This window comes from Perca fluviatilis, chromosome 8 (assembly GCF_010015445.1).
Source record: "Perca fluviatilis chromosome 8, GENO_Pfluv_1.0, whole genome shotgun sequence".
In the NCBI taxonomy this organism is placed as follows: Eukaryota; Metazoa; Chordata; class Actinopteri; order Perciformes; family Percidae; genus Perca; species Perca fluviatilis.
In genome coordinates, this window is record NC_053119.1 from 21,910,804 (window position 1) to 21,936,114 (window position 25,311).

At 42.2% G+C, this 25,311-nt stretch overlaps 1 protein-coding gene across 1 annotated transcript in view; it reads right to left on the bottom strand.

Moving 5' to 3' along the window:
- Positions 1–25,311, bottom strand: part of LOC120563465 (A disintegrin and metalloproteinase with thrombospondin motifs 20) — an 86,095-nt gene that overhangs the window by 35,831 nt on the left and 24,953 nt on the right. The window contains exons 9-18 of the mRNA XM_039807628.1: positions 24,953–25,099; positions 21,659–21,800; positions 21,056–21,160; positions 10,765–10,910; positions 10,255–10,436; positions 9,323–9,459; positions 8,717–8,834; positions 4,970–5,065; positions 844–1,010; positions 440–569 (exon numbers count right to left, since the gene is read on the bottom strand). Coding sequence (XP_039663562.1) covers positions 440–569; positions 844–1,010; positions 4,970–5,065; positions 8,717–8,834; positions 9,323–9,459; positions 10,255–10,436; positions 10,765–10,910; positions 21,056–21,160; positions 21,659–21,800; positions 24,953–25,099 — 1,370 coding nt within the window. The remainder of the gene's footprint in view (positions 1–439; positions 570–843; positions 1,011–4,969; positions 5,066–8,716; positions 8,835–9,322; positions 9,460–10,254; positions 10,437–10,764; positions 10,911–21,055; positions 21,161–21,658; positions 21,801–24,952; positions 25,100–25,311) is intronic.

Genomic DNA, 25,311 nt, shown 5'->3' on the forward strand with positions numbered 1-25,311 from the left:
AAGAGGGGAGTGTAAGTGATGCAAGAGAAATCCTAATCCTAATGTGCCCTGACACTTAGATCCTTGTCCAAGTAATTCAACTTTCATGTAATAAGAGATGTAAGACACATTATAGGTCATATACATTTTACACTTCTTACAGATTTTTTTTCGTGGTAAATTTGTATTGTTTATATCAAGAGTAGCTGTGAAATGTGCGTGTCCATTAGACCACAAGCCTCTACAGAAATAAACCTTTCTTCACATGGAAAAATATTGCAGCTTGTGAAATAACTATGGACCTAAAAGTACATACAATATGTTCTTATGTGTGTCATCATAACTGCTCCCAGATATTTTGTGCAATTGTCAAGCTTTTTAAGATTCACTGAGGCCAAAGAGAAGTTATCATATTCTTCTTTCTATGTGTGGAGATTTGGAAGCCAAGCTGAAGTCTTACCCTGACAGATGCGGTTGCACTCGAGCCAGGAGCCTGAGGGATCCCACACAAACTGCTCCCTGTGTTGCTCGATGGGTATGTTGAAGGAGTAACGGACATCTGGGTTGTAGAGGTTTCCCACACACAAGACCTGTGGAAACAATGGTGGGAAATGCAAGGTCAAAAGACTTAACAGTGCGTTTCTTATTTTGTCTAAGTATACACAGAGATATCACCCTTTTAAACAGAGATCTAGCTCAGTATGGCGGTAAGTGAGAAGGTAGCAAACTTAAACAGTGAGAGATATAGAGGTCACGACTAAAGGTTGCAAAATAGAGGAATATACAGTTTAACTAAAGTAGGAATTTAACTGATAAAGGAAACATAGTAATAAAAACAAAGAGGAGAAAGCCTCCTCCTAATACCTGCAGAATGAGCTCCTCCTCGATGCGGTCAGTGCAGTTGATGCGCTCCACTTTTGTGTCTGAGCCGCTGTAGTCAATAACAGTTCCCTTGAAGGTGATTTCCCTTTTGAACATGGCCACCACAAAGTTCCCATTCAGAAGGGAGTTGGACTGGCTGTCAGATAATGCTGGAATAAGAAACGGACACAAACCATAAACAAGACAGAACTCCAAATTGTTATAAGAATTCAGCGTAAGTGAAGGAATGTTTGGTTTCCTAAAATGAGTTTGGCTCTTGCAGAATTGAGGTTTTGGGAATGTTTATGAGATGTGGCATTTCTTATTTCAACCTAAATGTTAAGTAAACAGTCTTTGAGTTGCCAACCTAATTGTTCTGCAAAGCCATTGTTGTAGGGGAGGTATGTTGAAACACTGGTGGCACTAAATTGCAGTTATTTGGAGTTAGACTGTGTGACTCCTCTTAATGACTGACATTGTAATGCAAACAAAGGACCTCCACTGACTGAAAATATAAACAAGTACATAAACATACACACACAAATAACACACAGGAACACATGGATAAGCACTTATACTTGGCAAACTAGTACATAAACCCAAAATAAACCCCGACCACCCCCCTCGACACTTTGGTTCCAGAAAACATGCAGTTCATTACAATCTGAGAGTGCATGGCGTAACAATGTAAGTGATTAAGTCTCTCTATGCAAATTTGTTTACATTTAGGTCTACACATTGGTGGATGCCAGCTCATTATAGATGAGTGTGGGGTTTCAACAATGATCTACAGATTCTGGTTGTCATCATTGACACTTTGGAGAAATGTAAATACATTTAGAAAAAGCCTTAGAAAATGTGCAAACAGCCACACACAAAGTGACCTTAAACATATAGGTTACACTTTACTTGAAGGTATCTACATAAGAGTGACATGACACTGTCATGGACGTGTCATAAACATTATAAACAAGTCATAAACGTTTATGAGATAACGCTTCTTATAGTAAGTGTCATTCGGTTTTTGTCATGACAAGTTATGGTTATGGGTTAGAGTTAGGGTTAGGGTTGATGTGTCATGACTGTGTCATGACAGAGTCATGTGTTCATGACAGTGTCATGTCACTCTTATGTAGATACCTTCAAGTAAAGTGTTACTAACATATATAAACATCTTACAGTTGTGTTATGCCTGGTGATGTCCAGGAGATGCTTCTTCTGAAGCCTATTTTCAAGAAAAAAGTTACACCTTTTTGCTTAAAGTGATGGTTCGGAGTAATTTCACCCTAGGGTCCTTTTGTGCCTCGGCAACATAACCCTCGTCAGCCGACCCCCCAAAGTGCCATCCTGGGTCTAACATTGGGAGAGTTAGCGTAGAGTAGCGTAGCAGCTGTCCGTTAGAGGTTAGTTATCGGATCACAGTGTCTCTTAACATTACCCCACTAATAATACCGAAATGATACCAAAGGTCTACACTAGTAGGTAGTAGTTATGCACTCATAAAACGATGGATTGTAAAATTTGTAACAAGGTTATTAAATAACTTGCCTGTTGGGCTTCTGCTCCCTGCTGTTGTTGTTGCTGTGTAAGATCGAGTGCTTAGGGACATCTACAAATAATAACATCCGAAAAGAGATGCAACAAAAATATTTTTTAATTTAACTTATTTTTTAAAGTAAGTGCTGTAGTATAACTAGCAGGAGACAAGTAATAATTGAGGTAAGTTTGGAGACATTACCTTATTTAATCATTAAATTAATAAATATTTTTGTTGCATCTCTTTTTTCGGTGTTGTAATTTGTAGATGTCCCTAAGCACTCTTACTCTTAACAGCAGCAGCAGCAGCAGCAGAGAGCAGAAGCCAGCAGGCAAGTGTTATTTACATAAACTTCTGGTGTACTTACAAACTTTACAATCCATCGTTTTATGAGCGCATAACCTATTTGTACTACTGTAGACGTTTGGTATCATTTCGGGCATTATTAGTGGGGTAATGTTAAGAGACACTTTGGATCCATTAGCCTCTGCGCTAAGCTATTCAGCTGATAACGCTACGCTAACGCTCCCAATGTTCGACCCAGGTGAAAAAAGCTTCTGGGGGGGTGTTTGGCTCGAGATCATGGTGCAAAGGACCCTAGGGTGAAATTACTCCGAACCATCACTTTAAACAGTCAACTCAAAAATGAGTTAACATGACATGGGAGCACATTACAAGATTAAAGGTCCTATTACATGCTGCTTTTTGTTTGCTTTATATAGGCCTCAGTGGTCCCCTAATACTGTATCTGAAGTCTCTTTCCCAAAATTCAGCCTTGGTGCAGAATTACAGCCACTAGAGCCAGTCCCACAATGAGCTTTCCTTAGGATGTGCCATTTCTGTCTCTGTAGCTTTAAATGCTATTGAGGAGGAGAGAGGGGGGGCAAGGTGGAGGGTGGGGGTGTGGCCTTGACCAACTGCCATGCTTTGCTTGTTTGCAAGCCATGATGTCTCTCTCTTTCTCATGGGCTGGCCAAATTCTCTGGGCAGGCAAAGCAGAGAAAGGGGAAGTAACCTTTCCCCTTATAAAGGGAAGATTCCAGATCCCATCTGAGCTTTCATTTTCTCAAAGGCTGAGCAGGATACCCAGGGCTCGGTTTACACCTATCACCATTTCTAGCCACTGGGGGACCATAGGCAGGCTGGGGGAACTCATATTAATGTTAAAAAACCTCATAAAAGTGAAATTTTCATGCCTTGGGACCTTTAAGTTTGTTGTCTGGTACACAAGCTGTTCTAAATACCTGTACGTTTTAATACAGATGGGTTGAAAATAAAAGGAGAAAGTGAAGTGTCTTAAAAGTCACCATGAGCTTCCAGAACAGCTTCAAATCTCTCTAGGCTTAGCATACATTCTAAAAGTAGTTAATGTAACTCAGCATATTCTCTCATTTGGTGTAGTGATGATAGCGGTGAAGAGCACTTTCTATTACATCGCTCCAAAACCTTCTGATCTGTGACTGTAGAGGCCGTAGCAAATGTCATTTTTATACGTGTAATGCTTTCCCTGATAAAGGTCTAGTCGGTGAAAAACTTGGCCTTGTCATCAAATACTTGCATTGGACCCGAAGTGTGCAGAGACTTTTTGCACCATAGCATTGTAAGCAGGTAATTAAAATGTACGGGAGAGAGCTTTTAAGTTAAGGAGCCATGAATTCAAAGGCACAGTCTCCGTTTTTTGTCACGAGTGCATTGATCTTCTCAAAAACATTTCTACATACTGTACCAGCTGGAGTGACAAAATTGACAGGGCATTGCAAATACAAGACATGTTTAATATAGACACCACTCACTCAATGTGTGGTTGTAGCACTCAGCAACAGCGGGAGTCAAGCTTCTCACAGCAGCATGGCAGTGAGTCGCTGCCAGATGTGTTTCTGACAATCTCACTTAAAACATCTTGAACCTGACTTGAACCATCTGAAAATGGGCGCCTGCCCTCACAACCAAGGCACAACTCCTTTTCTGTTTCTCTCTCTCTGTCTGTCTTTCTCCTCACGTGCAAGCGCACACACACACACCGACAGACAGAAACACACACACACACACACACACACACACACACACACACACACTCTGAGCCTGGTGGGTCCATCTAACCCTAGACCCCTATATCCACTTTCATGCTGCCTGGGTTCCACATGCCTCTAATTAGCACCTATTGCTGCCTCATTTATCTTTCTCAGGGGCTGACACTCCATTTGCTTTCCCAACAAACCCTCTTTGCCGTGACCAGATGGACCAACGCCCCTCCACGTTTCCTCCATATACACTCAAATGTACAAATGATAGTTTCCTTTTCTTTATGAAAACAGTTTGACAACAGTTTGTCCTATGTCTCCTACCCTCCTTCATTAAAAGCCAGCCTCTACACCTGTGGGTCACCAAGTCTGGGTGGTTTATGGTCATGTTAGGGGATAATGGCATTGACCTTTGAGATGAGAACTGAAGGGGTGTAATGTTTACATCTTATTAGGTTGGACTGCTTCCATTTTGGATTGACTGTCCCAAGAAAACCTGAAATTTGATACAGTGTTGACTCAAACCACATTGTTGCACTGACACACACAGAGAGAGAGAGAGCACACTCACCGAGGTAGTTGTCGTCCTCTGGCTTTCCAGAGTAGCTGACCTGTTTGATATCAATGTTGGTGGCTCCAGCTGGAATCCTCACCACTGTGTTGTAACCTGAGGAAGAAGAAAAGATTGAGGGACAAACTGAGCAACAAGCAAAAAGTTACACAATTTTAAGAATTCTCAAAAGCTAACAAAGTCCCTACAATAACAGCAGTGAGTGGTCCCTTGATTTTCATAATAGTTTCACTATGCTACACCAAACCCCAGTCAGGGAAGTCCAGTTCCAACCACTGGGGAATTAAATGTCACACTTGGAAAATTACCAAAAAAAAGGTCTGGTCCTCTCAAATAACCTGCAGAAGGCCTTGTTTTAGTCTCAGAGGCCCGACCATGAAATGATATGTAATTATTCCCTGGACCTACCTTTGGCCTGTAATTACTACACCGGGCCTGTTGTCCCATGATAAACTTACATACAAAACAAGTGAGCGTGAGGGAGAGAGAGAGAATGTGAAAGCCAAGAGGCGACAACAAAAATGCAAACAAAAAGTATTCATAGCAGCAAGTATCGGAAACTGTTAGCTGACATTGAATGCTTGATTAGATTTGTACTCTTCTTTAATTTGATCATGCAGTTTGGGATTTAAATCATCATTTTGCCAATTCTAGTTTTATGTACAACTACTTATGTTCAGACAGCATTCAATATTTGACAAGTATAGGTTGTTTATGAATAAAAAATAAAGGTTTTGCAGAAAAATATACTGTATGTCTGTTCCAAATACAAGTAAGGTACTGAAAAAAAGCAAAATAAAGTTTTAGTTTGTAGTTAGAAAAAGGAAAGAGCAAATAAGGACCCAACTCAAAGGCACAGTTGCATTTTAACGGCTATTTAATCAGTTGAGTAAGAACATATTGAATTATTGCAACATTGTGAGGATTATTATTGAAGAGGAGAAAGTGTCATCCATAAAACATCTTATGATGAGCAACTGTTTGGTGCAACCAAACCTTTGTACTTCTTGGTAAGTCCAGTAAATCACTGGAGGTTCAACTAGATTACCACGGGTGTAGTAATGGCTAGTAATGGCTGTTACGTACAGTTAGAGACTGTTAATATTCACTCAGTTCTTAAGTTATGAGAGTTCAGCTTGAGAATTTGAACAAACACTCGTGTCAGATGCCATCTGGCCTTCCAACTACTTACTGCTGCCTTCAAAATAAAATCGAAACTAAATGGAATGAGAGGAAAGGTGTGGGTTGGTGTGATCTGATGGTTAGCCTGACACCTTGAGCCACTCGGGGGCAGCACTTGGTTTACATATTTTTCTCTCATCAGCCATGTAGATCTTACACACACACACACACACACACACACACACACACACACACACACACACACACACACACACACACACACACACACACACACGCCATGTCAACCATGACTGATCTTTTTTTTCTCCATTTGAGGCCACACTGTACAGGAAGCTACTGTATATTCCTTCACAATAAACCCTTTTCACCACAACACAAAAAAACCTATATACAATTTACTGTTACTGTTTTGTGTGTCATATCAAATTCTCTCCCTAAACATTGGGGACATGATAAGCTCAAAAAAAAAGGGGGCATATGAACTACAGAAACTGCCAACATGGCCCCCCCCTCTGATGAAACACATGCTATCCACAAGCCATCAGAGGCCTCTGAGCTCCGCCAGCTTAACAACTGACCACACACTAAATCCTCTGCCACCACAGAGTGACCCAGGGATGAACAGTAAACACACCAACCCAGGGGGAAAAAAACACAACCATACTGAACTTCGGGAACGCTGGGGTGTACCTCAAACATGCTTTCCTCTGCCACTAGCAAGAAAGAAGATGATGTATTAATAGCCTGCAGAGGAAAATTAGAAGGAGTGACAAGCTCACCCTGATGCAAGTTGTCAGACGATACTGACTGAGTTGATGACAAACATCTGCTTGTTTTGTAGCTACTGTGATTGGATTATTTTTCCATTCTGAAACAGGAGACATTAACCTCAAAGTTTGTTTTCCTTGTTTCCATTTCTGCACACATTGCTTCAACTTCAAGTGAAGACACTGTACATTATAGCCTTCATTAAGTCCTCTTGCAAGTCTCAGGTATAGCTTTAAGTCGTAACTTACTTGAAACTTCACAATCTTAAGACATGGAAAGAGACATCAAAGTGTCAAGTTTTTATGTTAGTTATAATACTTGGGGAAAAAACAGGACAGGACAGCAACAGGCAGTCCTTGCATAGCTGCAGAATGTAATTATAATCATATGCACTGAAAAGACTTAGGTCTATAAAGACACCATTAATACATATTAGAGGATGGATACCCGACCTGAGCCGGGCCGGGTTTGGACACATATTTAGAAATGATATTCGGGTTCGGGTCGGGCTCGGTCACATCAGCGCGATAAGGCATTGAACATTTTAAATTTAACACCGCTTATGTACTGTGTTAACGTGCCCTTGTTGCCCCGTGTGCGCTGATGCGCTCATCTGTTGACATTTCTTACAGCTTAATAAAAGCGGGCTTTCCACACAAACAAACATACATGTGTCATTAGTATGAGAAAAAAAAAAAGAGATTTTAACTGTGTCGGGCTCGGCAATAAATATCTTAATGCCTGTCGGGCTCGGGTCGGGTTCGGTTACTGCTCGGACAGAAAAATGCGTCCTGATCCGCACTCTAATATGTATAGGAAAATGTTAAAAAGTCATTTCAAAATGTCAAAAAATGTCTATGTCATTTCAATGGTCAGAATCTTGAACTGTAATGTGTTTATGAAGATGTGACTTGACTTGGACTTTTCCCAAAAGACAAAAAAAAACATCTCTGGATTTACCTGCAAATTTAGTTTGTCTAGCCTGGTGAAGACTGGAAAGAATGAACGAGATAAAGGCAAAGATTGACAAAGAGAAAGTGAACAAAAAAGACAAAAGCAGAGACTAAGAAATAATCGAGCAGAAAAGGACAAAAAGGGTGAAAGACAGAAAGACAGGCCTAGACCCATGAGCAGAGGGATATCCTGCCTGGGCTGCACTCCCACTTGTGTTCTCTTTCGAAAGGTCAAGCCAAATTTCCAGGGCTGAGCTCAGTGCCTGGTTTGGTTCAAAACAATCCTCAAACCCTGTGCCCCAAACAGCCAACAGAGTGCAGAAAGAAAGCAGATGGATAGAGATGCTGAAGCTCAGCGCCAAACTAATGCCGAGGGCACACCCAGGGCTTTTATGCTGATGTTTCTGCTGTTTTGCTGCCCAGACCTTAAAAGGGTTGGATGCAATCAGCAGTTGGCCCACATTGAAGCACTGCATTAAGCAGGACAGTTCAAAAGGGGTGATGTCAGGTTTATGCTTGCTATCGAAAGACCTGACAGAGTGAGATTGCTGTGTTAATCAGTTTCTAAAGCTTTCGAGAAGATTGGTGCTCTGCAGTTTTTCCAAATTTGGCTGAAGCACGTACCGTTGCTGATAATCAAGCTTAATATGTTTAAACATAACCACACATGACATCAGCACCTAATATGTGCATACAGCATGATAACATTGCAGACACATGGAGCTGAAGTCTTTCTTAGCTTTTCTATGTTTACTGCGTATCAGATATATCACGGTTGCTCTGCAGAAGCTGCTGACATACAGTATGTTTAATAGCAACACCTTTTTTTGTGAACAGTCAGCTATTTGTGTACCGTACATGTAATCCGAGCAGCGTGACTTACCATACTGAGCATCGTTGAAGGTCCCTGCCAGGGTTTTACACGACGAGTTGTCCCCGCCACACACTCCGCACTTGTCATTCCTGGCCTTTGAGTTGAGAACGTGGTCGCAGCCTGCTTGCTAAAGAGGCACATATGAAAAAGAAGATAAACATTTGTGATTTGATGTAATATGACATACTGTCCTTAAAATGATTAGTTTGAATGTTTTGAATTACACGCTTGTAAGCAGTGTTTCATCTGGACACCATGAACTTGGAAAATGCAGGTGTTTTGGATTGTGACCTACAAACACTTCACTGAAAAGTCATGCTTCATCCTTTCCAGTAGTAACAAAATGTGAATCATGTAAAAGTATGAGTGGGCTGACAGTGTTAAGTTAGTTTTTGTGCACAGATATATGACACTGCATATCATGATAGCATGAGAATAAGTTAAGGCTAAGATGAAAATGTTAAAGCTTGTGTGCGTGTGTGTGTGTGTGTGCATGCGTGTGTGTGTGTGCGCGTGTGTGTGTGTGTGTTCATGTGTGTGTGTGTGTGTGTGTGTGTGTGTGTGTGTGTGCCGCATGCACATATGTTGGTACATGTATGCATAAATTCACCATACCCTGCAGAGGCCTTGAACACAGATGTCGTAAGTATCTGGCCCACACGGCGTGCCGTCGATGACGCGGTCCTTGAGCTGATAGTATGCCGTAGTCCCAGCAACCCGGCAGAAGAGCTTACAGCGATCCTTCATTAGTACTGCATGGAGAAAGAAAACAAACTCTGGAAAAAGTTGGACTACAGCTCATTAAATTAATGAGATTAATAAAATAAAATCCTGAACAATAACGAGACAAAGGTCAAAGAGATGACTCGCATGTGCTGATGAAATAAAACAAAACAACATATTTTGAATCTTATACCGATTTAGATTTTTTTGCAACGTTCAGAGGACTCTTGCTAGAATTGCCAATTTTGTATCCGTTGTTTGGAAGAATCATTTGGTATTTGACAGTGCACTGGCTCCAGGGCTTGGCTTGTTTGCTTGAATAGCATCAATTAAATGAATGAATCACTTGCAGTAACTTAGACATGGTGGTCTTTGCCAGATGGTAATCTCATGTAGCTGGGCAGGCCATCTCGGGAGAGAATGAGATCGGCTGTAAGAGGGAAAGCTGCCAGGAGGTTGACATGGAAGGGCTGTGTGTTGCTTTAATGTTGCTGTTGTTTAGTGTCAACTATAACCCAGGCGGCGCTTTTCAAAGTATGACAAAGGAAGGTGAAAAACACAGATGTGTACTCTATATTACACATTCACCCATATCTATCTTTTCCCCTCATATATTAAATGTACATTAGATTCAATGTCCACATCCCTCCTACACACAGTGTGGTGTGCAGCATTTATGTTAAATGCAACTTACTGTATCACTGTATTCAAAGTACATTGTATAGTTAGTTTGATGTAAATATAGTATACATCTTTGATGTTGCAGCCCATGTTACCACAAGACATTTAAATTACATACTTTAGGATTACATTGGTGTACTCACTGCCACTGTACTTGGGGACCCAGCGGACGGTGGGAGGTAGACCGTTGATGTTGAAGTGCTTGCCGTCAAACTGAGAGCACTGCTCTTCGCGGAAATCTTTCCGTCCTCGCGGACATGGCTCAGTGTTGCAAGAGCGGAACTTCATCCTGCGACCCACACAGAACTTGCCGCCATTTCTGGGCCTAGAGTAAGAGAAGACGGGTCACAGGAGCACAGGACTTCTTTTCAATTAATGGATCATGTTTGCTCTTGTGTGACTGGTGCTCTATGACTTCAAACCCACATTGTCTACACTTAAATTCACACTAAGGAAACAATCTCTCTGTGACTGTTGCTTAAAATCAGGCTGAGGCTAACCGAATCTGACATGCAGGTTTGTTTCTCACTTTAGCTTGTTTACAACTCTTATTCAGGCATGACTGCTGTTTTTTTACTGCTTCTCCTACTGGTTCACAGTCTGACCCATATTGTAATGGCTTTGATTGTCATAACTGTTTGATTCATTCTTACTCAGGCTTGTTGCAGTCTCTGGCAGTGCTCCGAGTTCCTCCACCACAGGACCTGGAGCAAACACTGTAGGGCCCCCAGGGACCCCACTCCCCATGGACTGACTGCAGGTCCAACTCCTTGTTTACACACATCCCGTGTCTGCAGTACTGCATGTGAAAAGACACACAAAAACCATGACTGCAACTCCTGCAGACCTGAAGACAAACAGACTGCAGAATTAGTGCAGGCACAGCTTTGCCTTCTTAACCCTCTGTTTAGATCTCAAGCTATATGTTAAAAGAAATAGAAATCCTAATTCAGCTTTTGTTTACCCTCAAGGAAGGCTTCCAACTCCTCCAGCTGTCCAAAGAGAAATGGGAGAGGGAGGGAGCGGCATTGATACAGATACAAACAGAGATAGTTCACAGGAAGTGTCAATGAGAGAAACCAGAAATGTGCAGTATGTGCCACAATACTTCCTTGATGTCAACCAAATCTATAATGTATTTGTTCTTTTAGAAGGGAGCTAAGCCAGCAGTCCGGTTGCTGCCCTGTTCTTATCACCATATAATGATGGTTCTCATTAAACAAGTTATGATGAGAAAACTGTATTTCATCAACACAATATGGAAGTCTATAGTAAGTTTATGACTCACAGGTTGTCAATGTATGTAACATATTACTGTTTCACAGCCTCTTGTATTTGGATAAAGTCACACTGTTTTCCATATGTGCTCTCTGTTTCCCATAAAGGGTATACTATAAGCCGGATGCAACTCATTGATAGAAATGGTCAACATTCAACACAAAATTATTTTATAAGAAACATAAAAATCAAAACCATTGGCTATGCCACAGACAGTTGAGAAAATCCTGACTTTTTTTTTTTCTAAATCATCTTCGGCTTGGTTTGTAAATACAAAATCACATAATATTCTTATATATCTTATATATATTAGACCCACTTTGACATAGAAAATAAGGCGTCTGGTATCAAACAGTGTGTACCCACTAACCAAGCTTTGCCAAGAAGTGCTAACACTGCTTTCATAAGAAAAGCACGGCAGGCCCATTTCCCTTTGTGTGTAACCAAATCCCCTTCTCAAAGACTAAGATATCAGAGGGTCCTGTTCACTGAAAGAATGCAGGACAAGACGGCGTCTGTCTGGGTACGTCGCCCGCCGTCCGGGCACACAGGCACGGGGAGCAGTGGCACCGTGATAAGGAAATTCTAGAGTTGTGATAACAGAAGGAACAAAGTTCATTACTGGCTTGACATCAGGAACTCCCTTCTTCTGTTCAGCTGTCTATCTCTTCAGATACACAGTTTTAAACCTATTGCCTGGAAAGGAGGATGCTCTTAGAGGACACCTCAGTTTTATCATTTTGACTGTGTTTACTCACAGTTTGGTCTGAGAAGTTGATGCACAAGTTCTTACTTCCATTGACAGATCTTTCTAGAGGAGAAATGCAACTACTATCATTTCAACTGCCACACACCCATTCCACTACACAACATTCAATCCCCAACTCCAAATAAAAAAAAACAGACTTGAGACCTGAGAACAGAACCATGTGAGATCCGCTTCAGTGAATTTTCATAATTAGGCTAATAAACCAGGGAGGATATCCATCAATGTCATCTCCTGGACAATGGATAATCTGACCAGTTTCTGCTTTAACATTCACAACTTGCAGCCATTACTTTAGGTGAACACCTGCAAAATTGCAAAGTCATACACACACACACACACACACACACGTAAACATACAGAGAATTTGGCACCACTGCCTCTACCATACTGGCTTAGTTTGCATGTGCGTTTTACACACTTGCAGGTCTAATGATGGAGTGTAAAGGCTTTGCACAATGACAGACAGGTGTTAACAGCTGCAGGGTAAGGACTAAACAAGCCACAAACATTTCCATAATGCAGACCGGGTTTGAGTTTCTTCCCGTCTGGCTCCACTGTAAATGCAAACTGAGGGCACAAACAATGGATTTGGAGAACAATTCAAATAAGTCACTAAAAGGAATGTGATAAAACATCCACATGAGTGGAAATGGCTTCCACACCACGAAAAGGCAAACTGGTGTTGGTCCTTATTGGTTGAGCAACCTCCTCATGACAAAAGGGCTAAAGAATCAGGGTAAATGGAACTGTCAAAGAAACACATTTTAAGATTTTTTCTAAGACTTTTTTTTTTAAAGTTTTCCTTTGAAACAATAAAGAGTTTCCCTCCCCTTATAACTCTTACAACCCCTTCCCCCCACCTCAGCTTAGGGACCGTCAACCGGGACCTGGGCATCCCTAATATACCTCCTCTCCTCAGCCATTCATCACCCTTATCCCCTTTTGGGAAATTGCAAGGGCCACACAGGGACCACCACAGTGCAACCAGGCAGCAGGACCCGCGGAACTGTCAAACACAAGGCGGACTGTCGGTCAGAGAGGACCAAAGCTTGTGTAAGCCTCTGAGGCATTCCACTCCCCCCGCTGGCACCCTGTGTTTACAACCGTTTTGTTTGGCTTGAAAAGGTGATGTGGGTGAAAAGAAGAAAGAAGGAAAGGGGGGAGTGGAAGGAAAAAAAACATCTGTGTGAGATGATGTGTGTGTGTGTGTGTGTGTGTGTGTGTGTGTGTGTGTGTGTGTGTGTGTGTGTGTGTGTGTGTGTGTGTGTGTGTGTGTGCACGCACACACACGTGTGTTAAGTGTAAGAGTGATTGCTCAGAGTCTGGAGGCATCTGGAGGCCACGCTCAATTCCAATTAGCCTCTCTTTCCAAAGTGCACAAACACACTGTTGGAAAACGTTAAGGTGAAAGGCAAAGCTCAAACAAGCATTAAGGACCCTCTCCTAGAAAGATTGTCAAAATGTGCCCTCAATTGGGAATGTGGTGATACATTTGAAGGTCTTGTGCGAGAAACCTGTGCAGCTGTGACTAGCATGTGTTTCAAATTAGGAATTCCACAAAGACACATGCTGACTCACCAACTCATGCCAAGACCTTTTGCACATACTGTATACCGAGACACATATAAGGAAAACAGGAAAACACACGCAATATCTTTGCCACTTTTATCTCATATCACACACCGACAAACTAAATAAAGTTGAACCAACTCAGCCGTACAGTCACAGAGAGGAGTCACCAGCAAGCTCACCCCAACAGTGGGAATAGTATCTGAGGACAGCAGCATCTGCTCTGAGCTCCTCAGCTGGCTGGTTTGGAAGTTAATGCCCTGTAATTGCCAAGGAACTGTTGCAGAGAGCACCTCATTTCTGAACCCAAGCCATACATCACCGTAGGAATGAGAAGGCAGAGGACTGATTTAAAAAGCCCTCCGCTCTCTCATTTTAACACGCCCATTTCCAAAAGGCTTCACCTTTCATGTTGCGGTGTCTTTCTCATGGCTCTGGATTTGGAGTTCACTATGGCTTTGTCCTGTTGTGGGTTTGTGTCTTTGTCTCTGATGAGACCTCTCCACAATGCAAATGATCCGAAAACCTGAAACATCTGGAGTCACCTCTGGCGCAACATGAACCACTGGCCTTCACCACTATTACATGTCTAATAACTTGGCCTGGAGGTGAGAGGCTATAGAGAGCCATGAAGCTGTAAGGGATTCTCTGCAGAGCTCTCACTGAACAGGCAGGGGACTGGAAATACAGTCAAATGACAGCTGTTATTATGGACTGGATTTACACAGACTCAAAGCTTTTCCCTTTTTCCCTGTTAGTTCCATAATTCCTCTTTCTTCCCCTTTGTGTTGAAAGGGAGTGAAGACAGGAGGAAGAGAGATGACAAGTGGGAGGGGAAGGTGAGCATGAGAGACAACATGATGCAACAGTGACCCCAACCTATCTATCTTCTTACTATATCTCCTTACTTTGTTTCCTATCCTCTTTTTTCACTCTCTGGGATCCCTCCCTCCCCCACATCTTTCCAAGAAGTGTAAGGGTTGTCATTAGAGTGAATGAGTAGTTCGGCCCTGTCAGCTGTTCCATTCACATACATTTCAGAGACACTTTTACTGATGGTGTTTCTCACTTATCATCATCTCTGTGAGTACTACTAAGACACACATACCTCTTGTCATCTTCTTAATCAAATAGATCAATATTGTTTTGTATTTACAATAGATGAAATTATATATACATATCATGTGAAAAGTGTCCCTTGTATTGATAAACCCTCAGAACATTCAACTCTGCTGCTCTACAGAGATTGTTTAGCCTCTTTTAGACACACCACTGCACCCTTTATTCACTAGTCAACTGGCTCTCCCTTCACAATCGCCGTTAAGATTCACTAGTTCACTTAAATTTACAAGACGCTTTTTGGCCGGTCACCTCTTTACTTAGGTCACCTGCTTCAGCCAAAGTCTGTCACATACAACACCCGGTCCTCACTTCATATTCAATTAAGTATTCCCAAAACCAACTCTGCCTCTGGTCTTGCATCTTTTCAATCTGTTTGTCCAGTTGCCAATGCTCTGCAACTGGACAAACTAATTTCCATTTCATCATTCAAAACCACCATATTATCCTTGTTCACCGACATCTGCAGTTGCTTCTCCACGTCATAATTTTCCAACTCAATATTTGTATGGTTTTTCCCGCTCTTACTCACCCACGTACCTGTGTGTTCCTCTCGGTATATGTGTTTTACTGCTGTCTGTGTTGTATTTCAAATTGTATTTTATGTCATTTAAACCAGTGTTCCCCAACCAGTGTTCCCCAACCACCGGTCCGTGGGTCATTCGGTACTGGGCCACACAGAAAAAAAAATAACATTATTTTTGCTTAATTGATTATCAGTCTGAAAGATGTTTTTATTTTGAAAAATGAACGGATTCTCTACCGTCTCTCGCGCGTCTCTTCCTCTTGACACATGTCAAGTGATATTTACCTCTCAATGAAGCCCACAAACTTGCTACAAAATGAGTAAACAAATGTCTTGCAGAGCTTTTTTGCTCAGGGGAAAAGGCCCGCGGAGGAGGAGACAGAAGAGAAGCCTACAACTTCAAAGAAAAAGAAATTTAACAGAAAATACCAGGAGTCCTACTTAAAATATGGATTTTTCGCAACAGGTGATTCTCATGTGCAAAGCCTGCATAATATGTGGCGACAAGCTAGCAAATGAGGCAATGAAGCCTTCAAAACGTATTCTGCACATGGAGATCAAGCACCCCGCATAAACAATTCGGAATTTTTTGGTTGCACAGAAAGAAGCGCAGGGCTCATAATTTTTCATGCATTTTACATTTGTTTTCATATTATATACATTATTATTTATGTGTTTTCATGCTTTTCGTATCATTTTATCTTGTCGTGATGGGGACCGCTTATTTAAACTCTATGTATTTTATTTTTCTAGGCCTCCTTCCCCTAAGTGGCTTTGCGACTTGTCAGGCCGCCATTGTAAATAAGAGCCTGTTCTTAATGACTTGCCTGAAAAAATAAATGTAAAATAAAATAAAAAATAAAGATTTTAGGTAATTATTTTGCTAGTTTTAGGTAATTTAAACCTGCATTAATTTCTTGGCCACTTGGGGGCAGCACAATAAATATAAAATATTGACAATATACACATATAGCAGCATTAAGCCCAGCAAATTCTGATCTCATCAACCTTGTTTTAGTCAGCAGGCCGTGGTTTTCTTGTGGAGTTCCTTGTTATTTTGTCATTATTTACACCTTCTGCCATGTGTTTCAATTAAATGTATCACATTCGACACAATAATTAGATTTTAATAACTGTGTACATTTTTGCCACATTTTGACCCCGTACTAATCATCCAAATACATCTTCCTCCTTCAACACAGTCAACAATGAAAGCTCCACTCACTGGCTACTGGACACATTAATTCCTTCAGCAAACTACATGAATGCTAAAACAACAAACCTTTTGTTAGCCCAAATCCACAGATATGTCTGTGATGATGGCAAATCAAAGTGGCAACATCCTGCAAATATCCAGAGATTAGCAGAGAGTGACACTGATACCAGTCTCACAAACCTAAGCTCTAGTACAGGCACACACACACACACACACACACACACACACACACACGCACACACAAACACAAACACACAGCCCGTCTCCACATCGTACGACAAGTCTGTCAGGCTGCCAGGGAGCTCCAGCCAACACTCACCGCCTCCGCCAACAGACTCTATTCTGCCCTGGCTTCACTTTTCAAGACCTCACTATCTCTAATTGGCTGAAACCAGAGCAGGTCGTCATTCTTTTCTGAGGAATGCTCAGGAAATCAAAAACAACTTCCCGTTTATGCATTTACACTAACCACTCAATTATGCCCCTATTAAGATAATGTGGGAAGTTTTTTTGGGTTTTACATGTAAAAAAAAGCTTGGTCATCGAAATGAATGACACCAAAAAACACTTGGATATTTTGTCATTTTGCAAAAAATGTCAACACCACATAAAAAAGTGAGAACAATAAGAACTTTGACATAAAAACACCCCAATTTATTCAAGCTCCGTCCCCACTTTCTTTCCTTTCGCCACCCACTGAGCAACAACGTGATGAGAAGCAGCGCAGAGATCTTCAGTTGGTGGGGATGTGGATACAGGGCTAAGCTGTACCCAGCTTTGGCTTGACAGACACTTATTGACCATGCTGGCTGGCCCCTAATCTACACACTACACACTACACACTACACACACACACACACACACACACACACACACCTGCATGTGTGTATGTGCTTACACTTAAATTAAACGTAGATAATTCTGCAAGAATTTAAATGCAACACACAAGTATTACATGCATGTATGCACAATCAAAACACACACACACAAACAGACACACACAGATGCACAGGCAGGATCCTTTTGAAGATTGAGAGGGACCGAAAATGGGGGTGGGGGGTAGTAAAGGAGAACGAGCAGGAGAAGAGAGGATGGAGGGGAGGGAGGGTGGTGGCAGTATTTATAGACAACAAGTGATGGGATGCCCTCGTTAGTGCACGGCCCACTGAGCCAGATGACAGACGCGCCGCCAAGAGGTCATGTGACCGCATTACTCACTCCAGCGCCCTGTGAGAGGGCCCATTGAGTAACAGAGAGGGAGCGAGGGGAGAGAGGCCGAAGCGGAGAAGCAGAGAGAGAGTCTTGAACCATGAACCTGCGGTGCCCGTTGCCCTATTTCAGCTAAGCTATATACAAACAAACGTTTATTTTAATTTCATTTAGAGGACGTGCCTCTCTCCCACTTTTTGGGGCACTGACCTCAATTACCTGATGAGGTCACAACTTTGTTTTGTAACTCAATAGAACAAAAACTCTCCCTAGACAACGCAGTCACAAGAGGTGACAGTTCAGAAGATGTAGTTTTTACGAGAGATGACGTTTCCCATGTAATTGCTTAAAATGACATGGCAGGCTTTGGTCTAATGATAGGCTTCGAAAGAGATCTTTAAAGGGGAGCTGTAGTTGCTAAGACAATACCTGATGCTAGTTTCCCCCATAGAGGTCATTGCTGTAACTCCCTCCCCTCCCCCTCTTAAAATACGAGATTGTATTTCGAACATGTCGCCATTATCGGTCAGCTGGAGAAGCCATACCCACGTAATGCATTTGTCATTTCCGGTTTTCATTTTTTGTATTACGTCTCGCGCACGCGCAGAACGTACGCTCAAGACGGCGTCGCTTCGGTGTGTTCCAAGGCACTTTTTGGACCTCAGGGAGCCGACTGATCAGTCCGACTGCCTTTTCTGCCGACGGTCAGCCGTCGGGTTGGTGTGTCAGGGCCTAAAGACATAGTGGACAAATGCAAGACAGGCACCAAGAGATACAAGGAAAGAACAATGTAACACTAACGTAAAACAGATCAGGAAAAATCATCCGGGTTGACAGATTATCAGACTTTTGAGACACACACATACTCACATACTCACACACACACAAACACACCATACCAAACTACCACATTAAAGAGCTCTTGTATGGGCAGGTGAGTGTTGGTGCAGGGTCCCAATCTCTTTCAACTCACACTACTTCAAACAGCCCCCTGCATGTGGATGAAACTGGGCCATCAGCACTACTAACAAAGGTGGTGCCTCCACTCAGACACACAAAGAAATGAAAGAAAACTGTGTATTTGTTCATAGAGAAATTAACTACCACTAAACTCATATGATTTTTGTGTTTTCTTAGGGCTCTAGGCATAGCCATGGTCTATCGGTTGGTCCACCTCTTTGATTCAGACTAAAATATCACAACAACTATTACATATACTGACAGGAAAATGTGTACAGCCATTTGTAGTCCCCAAAGGATGAATCCTAATGGCTTTGGTGATCCTCTGATCTTTCCTCTAACGCCAATATGAGGTTAACATTTTTGGATTTTTTGAAATCACTTTTGCGATCCCTTAACTTTTCAATGTAATTTAGCGATCAACATACTTTAGATGGCTGGGATAAAATGCAGCTAAATGTGGTTAGCACATAACAGTGTTGTTACAGCCGTTACATGACTACATTTTAGTGTAAAGTAGGTCCTCATTACAAATGGCTATATGTAACCTACACTTCAATGAAGACCCAGACATCTATTAGAATGTAGCTTAGGCAGCTCAACTTGGTTTAAGGGTTTGCAGCTTATTAAAGCAAACCACTTGGTGTGATTAAACCAACACCATGTCTCCTCAACTGTTTCTCCCACATACGGGCTGAGAGCAGTATGGGGGCTGCGATCCCAGGACCATTACGGTTTAGTCTGGTTGTTGTAGTTGGATTAAGATGTTAGCCATCCCTTTTTAACCTCTCCTTACTAGACAGGGCTGATCCAGGAGCTAACATGGTGAGGAGGGAGATGAAGCCAGATGAAAGGATATAAGGAATATAAGACTTACATGGGCCAACACTGCAAAAGACTCCTGGAGGGCAGAAGGTTAAGGAGAGAAGAGAACCCTCCTTCTCTCTCTCTCTCTCTCTCTCTCTCTCTCTCTCTCTCTCTCTCTCTCTCTCTCTCTCTCTCTCTCTCTCTCTCTCTCTCTCTCTCTCTCTCTCTCTCTCCCTTCATCATCATGCATGTTCCGAATGCTAAACACTCCACATCCTTATCCCCCTGTACCTCCTCCTCTCTCCTCTCCTCCCTCCTCCCCCTCCCCTCCCGTCTCCTGCACTGCAGAATCACTGATGTGAGGTCTTTTGTGAGAGTGCTGGCTGGCCTCAGCCTGGGCTCTGTTACGGCCTGACCACTGACCCACTCACCCGCCTTTTAAAGAGGTTTTAGGGTCATGGGTTCACAACACGGTGACTCAACTGTGAACGGCGGGTGGCATCCTCTTTCAAAAGGCCCACGTCTTTACCTTTCCCTCTCAAGACTCTCTCTCCCTCTTTTTTTCGCCCCCTCTGTCTCTCTTTTCTTTCCTCTTTCTCTCTTTCTCTTTCTGCCCCCTCCCCTGAAGCCCTTCGTTCCATGTATCCTCAGTGACTGACCCGCCGTCCCAGCCCTAATTAGCATAGCATCCCAGAGCGAGGAGAACATGAAGGCTAATGGGGGTTGGGGCCCCGTAACAACACTGAGGGTAAAGCTTCAAGTTTCTAACTAGGGCCATCACCTGACCACATTTACATGGGTTTCTGCAACCAGAATGAAGGCAGGAGACTAATGCATGATAAATAATTCCTTTTTCTTGGTAGAGGAAGTGAACTAGAAGGGAAAAGCATCAGGATTCAGAGCAGCACTGCATGGTTATAATACAAATACAATGAGGCCAGCTTTAACAACAATGCTGATTAGGGAACAGAGGAAATGCATTCAGTGTTGCAATATGGTGATCCGAAACAAATATTTAAATCTAATCCATATTTGGGTAGTCAATCTGGTTTCATGGTGGGTACAAACAATTCATTAAATTGTGTTTACTCTACTTTAAAAACTAGATGGGTGGGCTTTACTTCATTAGGATAATTTGTGTGTATTTGTGTATCAATCCAATAGCAAATTACCCCATAAAAAGAGTATATCAAGTTTCTAGTGAGATACAGATGCATTTCATTCCTCTTAAAGAAGCGAAGAATTTTTTGTTGGTATGAGTTAAGGAGATATTAGAGTTAAGGAATTTTGTATGTTGTACAATATACAGTGATTCTTTTCCAACAACTTGACTGCAGCTGTATTGAGACGTACACCCCCAAACTGACAGGCCTTGAACATGTACTGTAGCACAACAAGTGTCATTCTACTTAATAAAACATCTGTGAGTCAATTAAAAAGTTTTTGTACTCAAATGATCTGCAACACAGATCCACATGTGGACCGACTTACCATTCCATGTCCACAGTCAGTTCCATCAGCCAATGGCATGTGCTGTGTGCGACATCCTTTATGGTCCCCCTCTGCACTGGTACACCACAGCCTCTTGCACTGTTTCTGTGGAAGAAAATTGAGCACTAGCAATTAATCATTTTGGCTGAAGAGGACAAGAGCATGTCTATAACACATGCAAAATACTCTTATGACTAGAAATGTTTTTGACAACTTTTGACTTTATTGAGCTGACGTCAGAATTTAACTGCTATTTCCTGTGAGTGTGTCATTGCAGATCGAAATATGGTTGTTGGTGTTTTCATACAATATGTCAGTTCTTTGTGCTTTATTGCTTACCAGACATGTGCAAGATGCATTTCAAATGGCCCAGCATCGGGTTTTAATAAGTGGCTGTGCATTCAACAAGATTGCATGTTGGTAAATGCATGATATACATTCCACAATTGGGAATTTACAGAAAAAAATGTATTCCACTGTATAAGTCACAAAACTAAATGCAATTAACTGTTTCATATATGTTGCTTGTACGTCTAAGTAGACGTCAACCCTCTCAGATCTACTTCCACCTGCAGTTTTGTGGGTCTGCTTAAGCCAACTTACCATGTAAGGGCAAATTTGGGAGCCGGGTCCAAACATCAGTTCACACTGCCTGTTGGCATTGTAGATTTGACCAGGAAGGAGGGTGGGCAACTCGTATGTCCTGCCTACAGGCTCATCAAGGAGGCACTCCCCATAGCCGGTGCTAAAAACAAGTAAGATTGTGTGTACCGTAGATGAAAAGAAAAGCACAAAACCATACAAGTGTGTGCACAAACAGACAAATGCACACATGTACACACACATGCACAAGGCAAACTTTCATGGTATGAACATTTTCAGGATAATCACGTATTTTCTGACCCCAAAAAGTATCAACACGTGTCATCTCTTTCAAAAGAGCAAAGTAAACATTTCTATGTCATTGTCTGTGATCATCCTCAGATGTGTGTTCCCCATGGGTGGTCTGTAAAGTTACCTAACGGATAGACTGATACCACTTCCCCTCAATGGCCTGTTAGTAAATGCTGTCACTATGAAACTGGAGTCAGGCGCCACAGACTGAATAAAACAGGATTTTGATACACTGAAAAGGATCTGCACGGTGACCACATATTCATCTGAGGTATATTTATCTGTGCTGAAGGAAAACAAGAGAATTTGGAATCATAAAGCTCCCTGATTAAGTTACATAAATCTGTGCCAGGCTACGCCAGCAATGTAGTATAATGACAGATTGTGCTGTAAATCAGCCACACCCTGAGCCATGACACAGTAACAGAGACAACAAAAGCACAGCTGGACGGAATGTATGTACCAACAGCCTGCATATAAAATCATCAGCCTTTACCGCTGTGAAAAGGCACAAGTCAAACATGTTAGCAGAGCCAGCCAAGCCTCAAAAGGATCTCTTCTTTTTTTTGTTTACTTTTGAGAAAGGAAACTGGCAGATGAGACGTATAGAGATGTGTAATTACACAACCTGTCTGCACCGCGCTGACAAATTTTATCCAGGATTGAGTTGCTAAAACACCTGCTCCATACAGCACCAGCTGATGTGACAGGCCAATAATTACACGGGATTATCCTGAGTTACCGTCACTTTGTTTCTTTCCCCTTTCATTTCCAGCCGATTGCACGAGAAGAATTAACCAGCAGTTGAGGATACTGTGAATGAAAACTATGGAGTAGCCTGTCAAGGAATCATACAGATAGTCTCATATTACAGCATCTTTCAGCAGTTGGTCATCTGTCTAATCAGTGTCCTAGAACCTAATGGAATGATTATTAAGAACAAGACAGATGGGAAGAAGGGGGCCGTGTGGTCATTTTTAAATGAAACTACTACTATGAAACCACTTTTTTTTTCAATATGGGCTGTGTGGATTCGAAACAGCAAAGCAATTCCTCTCTGGCACCAGAGGAGATTCTACACCTGGCAGCCATTGGGGAACTTGAAAGTGAATTTATTTATAAGATGACTTACAGTTGGCTGTTTTGTGCTTGTCATAAGAGACTAAACAATAATAGTTTCCATGTACACCACACTGGGTTTCCCTCCGCAAACAGTGCAAGGAGTCTACTCATATGTCATAGTGATGTTTTTTGTAGAGGAAATGACACAGAGCATCACTCTACAGTGTTTGATCAAACAGCACCAAGTAAACTGCTGCGATGCTGTCATATCAGAGTTTTGTCTCTGACAGCATGTACCAATTATTGTACAGGGAGATATAGAAGATAATGACACAGGTTTAGTTGAATTTGGAGAAACATACCGAAAATAAAGCTACATCTTGAATTTATTAAGAACATTACAGATTGAAAAAAGTGTTTTAAAAATGATTTCACATGGGAGTTTTTGCTGCTAGGGTGGTTAGGCTAATTTTTGTGTGTGTAATGGAAAATGATAGGGCTTGCCCACTACTAATGATTATGTGGTTTCAACACCCAGCGAACACAACAATTAGTGGGTGGCAACAGTCAAAGATTTGCATTTTACTTTTATATTTGGATTTTGAGGCTTAAATCAAACGGCACAGCGCCATAGAGGGAATGAATGGTTGCTTTATGAAGCGGCTGACACATAATAATACTGCACAACAGCAGGACGCTTTTCATCAGCTTTCAGGTGCGGGAGTTCAGTGCACATTATTACAGCAACAGTGAGATAAGGGGGAGAAGGAGGGGAATCCTTCGCCTTTTGAAAAGGGATGTTCGAGAGGTGGTGCGGCCTTTCGTTTTTTAAACTGGTAGAAGAGTGGTGCAGATTGAATTTGCTCTTTAGGGAGAATGGGCAATCAAAACACTGACGTACTTGACCAGGTCAGCCCACTGAGCAGGAGCGGTACTGTAGAAGTGGTAGTTTGAATCAATGCTCCTCATTGTTGGCTGGAGACAGATTTCAAAAGCACTTGGACGACAGTCTTGAGGGGCCTTTCCCACCGCTGCGGCTACCACACTGAAATACTCTCCTCATACCTGCTTTGTTTGTTATGTATACCATATGGTTAAAAAAATTTCAAGTTTATCACAAATGTATTTCACATTTCACATCATACTCCTGGTTTTTGTGCAGTAATAAACCAAACACAAAAACCCAACCCAGCTGAGATGGACCAGATCAAATAATAAAGATATTCATGGAGATTCTCCTCATCTTCAGCTAAATGTTCCGACCACTTGATGTTGAGGTCATCACTGGCTGGAAACTATGTGAGGCACAACCTTAAAACCTCATACGAGGCGTCGCCTAACAATGCGCTCTCGAGATGCATCTGGTCAACAAGGCCGTCCTTTGTGAAGGCCTCCACAATTAACAGAGGAAAGGATGCAAAGATTAAAGGGTCATGTCCAGGGAAGATATAATTATAACTGACATTTCCCATCTTAAAGGGAAGCCTTTCACCAGGATCAGTGACCACGGTGCGGGTTAGGAATTGCTGAATGAGCCGTTGCCCCGTGTTACAGGTTTTGGTGTGGAAAGCAGGCCAGTGACTAGATTACTGTTTGCCCAGCATCTTGAGAGCAGGGCTCTATCTGAGTGGGGAGACAGCTGAGAGGCTGTAGAAGATCCATCGCTCAGGTCAGCTGAGGAAGACCCCCGGATTCAAACAGGAAATACTCGTTCAACACCAGGCAATAACAAGTCCACACAGTTTACATTGCGCTGACCTGTCTACAGAGCACAGCGAGAGACGTTTGTTTAGCCAGAACAAGTACAAGTTAATGGAGGACTAAAGATGTGAATGTGATGTTATGAGTTTGGAAACTCAATGGAGAAGAATCACTGTCTTCCATGAGAAGAGCCTGTAATCAATCATTTGTTTTAAACTGGAGAGGTGAGCTGGTACCTACTCTAGAAACTCTGTGATGTACTTGCGGCTGCACTTGGACCACGACCAGGGATTGGTGTCATAGTTGAGGGTGGGAGCCATGACATGATACTGGTGCTTCATGCCTGCCTCCCGACACTTTGGGTTGTCATCGTGAGGCATGTTGAACCTGGTGCAGAGAGGAAGAAGAAAAGCGGGTTAGAGATAGAGAGAGGGATATAAGGAACACACACAAAGTAATTACCAGCTGCTTAATGGCTGAGTCGTAGCAAGGCGGATAAATGTCACAGGATTTACATTCAGCCAATTTTAACAGGGGATCACCCCACACCATCCCTGTGGGCCGCCACACACAGATGCAGCCACAGACACATCAATGAG